General features: G+C 58.0%; 1 protein-coding gene across 2 annotated transcripts; it reads right to left on the reverse strand.

Moving 5' to 3' along the window:
• Window positions 1–265: 265 nt before the first annotated feature.
• On the reverse strand, window positions 266–2,485 carry CLPS (colipase). 2 transcript variants are annotated; one of them, XM_004267679.2, is made up of 3 exons: window positions 2,347–2,485; window positions 976–1,098; window positions 266–529 (listed from the first exon to the last, which is right to left on the reverse strand). In XM_004267679.2, the coding sequence occupies exons 1-3, from the start codon at window positions 2,428–2,430 to the stop codon at window positions 398–400; spliced, it is 339 nt and encodes a 112-aa protein (XP_004267727.1). In that variant the 5' UTR covers window positions 2,431–2,485; the 3' UTR covers window positions 266–397. The 2 variants fall into 2 exon arrangements, with proteins under 2 accessions (XP_004267727.1, XP_004267728.1); XM_004267680.3 differs by lacking the exon at window positions 976–1,098 and having other exon boundaries at window positions 386–529; window positions 2,347–2,430.
• Window positions 2,486–2,797: the final 312 nt, after the last annotated feature.

A 2,797-nucleotide genomic window follows, 5' to 3' on the forward strand; every position in this document is an offset into this window, starting at 1 on the left:
CCCTCATGCAGCAACAGACCCAATGCAGCCGAAACTAAAATAAATTAAATAAATTTAAAAAAAAAAAAAGAAGACGACGAAGAAATGGAAACATTCCCAGCCTGGCTGGGCCTGTTGCACAACTTTGTCTCCAGTCTGTCAGCCTCATCCTGCCTGGCCCCAGACCCATTCCTCCTTCTCGGAGGACACTTGCCCTGATGGGGCGAAAAGCTTGACGTAACATCAAGGAAGGCACTGATTCAGCAAGAACATCCAGGAGCCTGGGGAAGGTTTGCAAGAGGGGCTTTAATTACCAAGAATCCAATTAGAAGACGGAGGTGTCGGTCTAGGGGCGGCCAGCCAGGGAAAGGTGGTGGAGGACGAGCGCCCTGTGGCGTGCCAGCCTGGGTGAGTGTCCTCACTTTCTGGAGTGGCCAGCATCGAGGCAGACGCCAAAGTTGGTGTTGGTGATGGAGCCCACGATGGTCTTGTCCACCTCACAGGTCAGACCGCGCTCACAGGGACACTTGTAGTAAACCCCATAGAGGGTCTGCAGAGATACGGAGCCAGTGGAGTCACAGGCTGTGGGAGCCACTTTGGGCATCGCCTGCCCTGCCTCTTTCAGATGGTGCTTTTCCTGACTGCCTCCCCAGGGGCCGCTGTGGGCCTGGAGGACTTGGGTTCTGGTCTCTGCTGTGTGGCTCGCTTGCTCTTACTAACTTGCTCTCTCTGGGAAGCCTCTAGCTACCCATCCATGAAACAGGGATAACAGATGGCTGCCCCACCCATCTCACTGGTCCGCGGTGAGGGTCAAGAGAGGGGATGGGATGGGAAAGGGCTTTGAAGCCTGCTGACCTCCGTCTCATCTCAACGTTCCGTGTCCAGACGGAGCCCCCTCCCTGATTCCCCCCCCCCCCCCGCCCCCCAAGCCTCGAGGGCCCTCCGCCTCGGAGCTGTCCTTCCTGCCGCCACCCCGCCCCGGCACTCGGCACTCACAAAGGCGGAGCACTCGCTGCTCTCTCTGGCCTTGGGTGCGCAGCGGGCCAGGCTCAGGCCGGTATCGCGGTGGCAGCACTTGCTCCGGCACTGGGCACTGTTCAGGCAGAGTTCGCCCTCTTCCTGCCAGGGGAAACCCATCAGCCCAAACCCACCTCCATTTGATCCCTTCTCCACCCAGAGCCCCACCTCGCCACACACTACCCGGTTGGGGGAGGCATGTGTGAAGGAATCCAACCCCTGGGGCTGGCGGCCTCTCCTCCCACTCCGACCGCCCATCCACCCACGTGAGAAGCGGGCAGTGTGGTGCCAGAGAAGCAGCCCCGGGCCGGGGACAGGACACCTGGCTTCCAGGACTGGCTGTGCTACCAACTCCCTGGGTGACCCTGGGCAAGTCACTGGCCCACCCTATGCCTCAGAGTTCCCATCTGGAATGGCCACTTGTGGCCCGCAAACAGGGTCTCCAAACCTCTGTGTCCCCCAATCCCTCGAGGAGCCTGTGAAGGTTGAGGACCCTCTCTCCCTGGAAAACTCCTCCCTCCCTCCCCCCACAGACTCTTACAAATAAATCTCAGGGGCATCCCGGACCCTCCGAGTCCATGCATGGCCCTGAGTTAAGAACCTGTGAACTGAGTTCTTAACCCAAAGGGCTTTTGCAATTGTGCCCTTGGTGGAGAGGCAGCATGGGCAGTGGTGAGAGCCTGGCTCTGGAGCCTGCCAGCCCGGGCGCCAACCCCTGCTCAAGACTTTCCAGCTGTGTGACCTCAGGCAGGTGACTGAATCTTCCCCTGTGTCAGCTTTCCATCTGGAAATGGGGTTGATCAGAATAGTACCTATCTCACGTGGCTCTTATGAGGACTAAATACGGAAGTATTCCTGAGGCATTTGGAGCTGGTCTGGTCAGGCTAGGTCAGAAGCCAGAATCACTGGGGAAGCTTTTTAAACTACTGAACCTTCTGAGCCAGAGTTTCTGGGGCAGGAGCCCAGGGCTCTGGATTTTTTTTTTTTTTTTTTGGCCGCGCCACGGCTTGCAGGATCTTAGTTCCCTAACCCGGGATGGAACCGTGGCAGTGAAAGCGCTGAGTCCTAACCACTGGACTGCAAGGGAATTCCGCTCTGGAATTTTATAAAGTGCTCTCAGCCAGGTTGAACCGCTGCTCTGAGCATGCTCCATGCCGATCAACCTTCTCTGGGGCCCCTGGGGAAGGGGCGTGGGACAGGAATGGGCAGTAAAGGAAGAGACGCCTTACCTCCCAGCCCTTGGGTAGCCCCACGTGGGGACAACTTGACCCACCCAGAGGTCAAGATCCAAGCTTAAAAAGAATTCCCACCTCGGGGTTCAGATGACTCCTGCCCTGAAGACCCTCTTACCAGGTTGATAATGATTCCCCGGGGGTCGGGGACCGCATAGGCTACCGCGAGGGCAAGGAGTAGGAGGACGAGGACCTTCTCCATGATGAGTGGGCACAGCTGGCGTAGGTAGTGGCCGGCAGGTCAGGTGGCAAAAGACAGAGCGAGAGGGGGTGGTGGGGCTATAAAAGGGGCCTCACCCACACGTGACCCACCTTCCCAGTCCCACAGGGCCTGCCGTGGGCAGAGACCCAGCTGTGGCCAATCTGCTGGAGTGGGTCCTGATAAGGTAGCTGGGCACCACCTGGCACCTGGTGCCGTGTGTGTGTGTGTGTGTGTGTGTGTGTGTGTGTGTGTGTGTGTGTGTGTGTGTGTGTGTTGGGCGGGGGGTGCTGATACGGCAGCATTGTTAAGAGTGGGAACTCTGGGACACTTTTACCTGTACGAGTTATTAGCTGGGCAAGTTATCTGT

The sequence above is a fragment of the Orcinus orca genome, chromosome 10, assembly GCF_937001465.1.
Source record: "Orcinus orca chromosome 10, mOrcOrc1.1, whole genome shotgun sequence".
Classification (NCBI taxonomy): Eukaryota; Metazoa; Chordata; class Mammalia; order Artiodactyla; family Delphinidae; genus Orcinus; species Orcinus orca.

Coding starts and splice junctions, on each gene's coding strand:
- CLPS (XM_004267679.2), bottom strand. CDS start 2,430: ATGGAGAAGGTCCTCGTCCTCCTACTCCTTGCCCTCGCGGTAGCCTAT. Junction 1,099..2,346: donor GGGGAATCATTATCAACCTG/GTAAGAGGGTCT, acceptor TTCCCCTGGCAG/GAAGAGGGCGAACTCTGCCT. Junction 530..975: donor GCAGCGAGTGCTCCGCCTTT/GTGAGTGCCGAG, acceptor GTATCTCTGCAG/ACCCTCTATGGGGTTTACTA.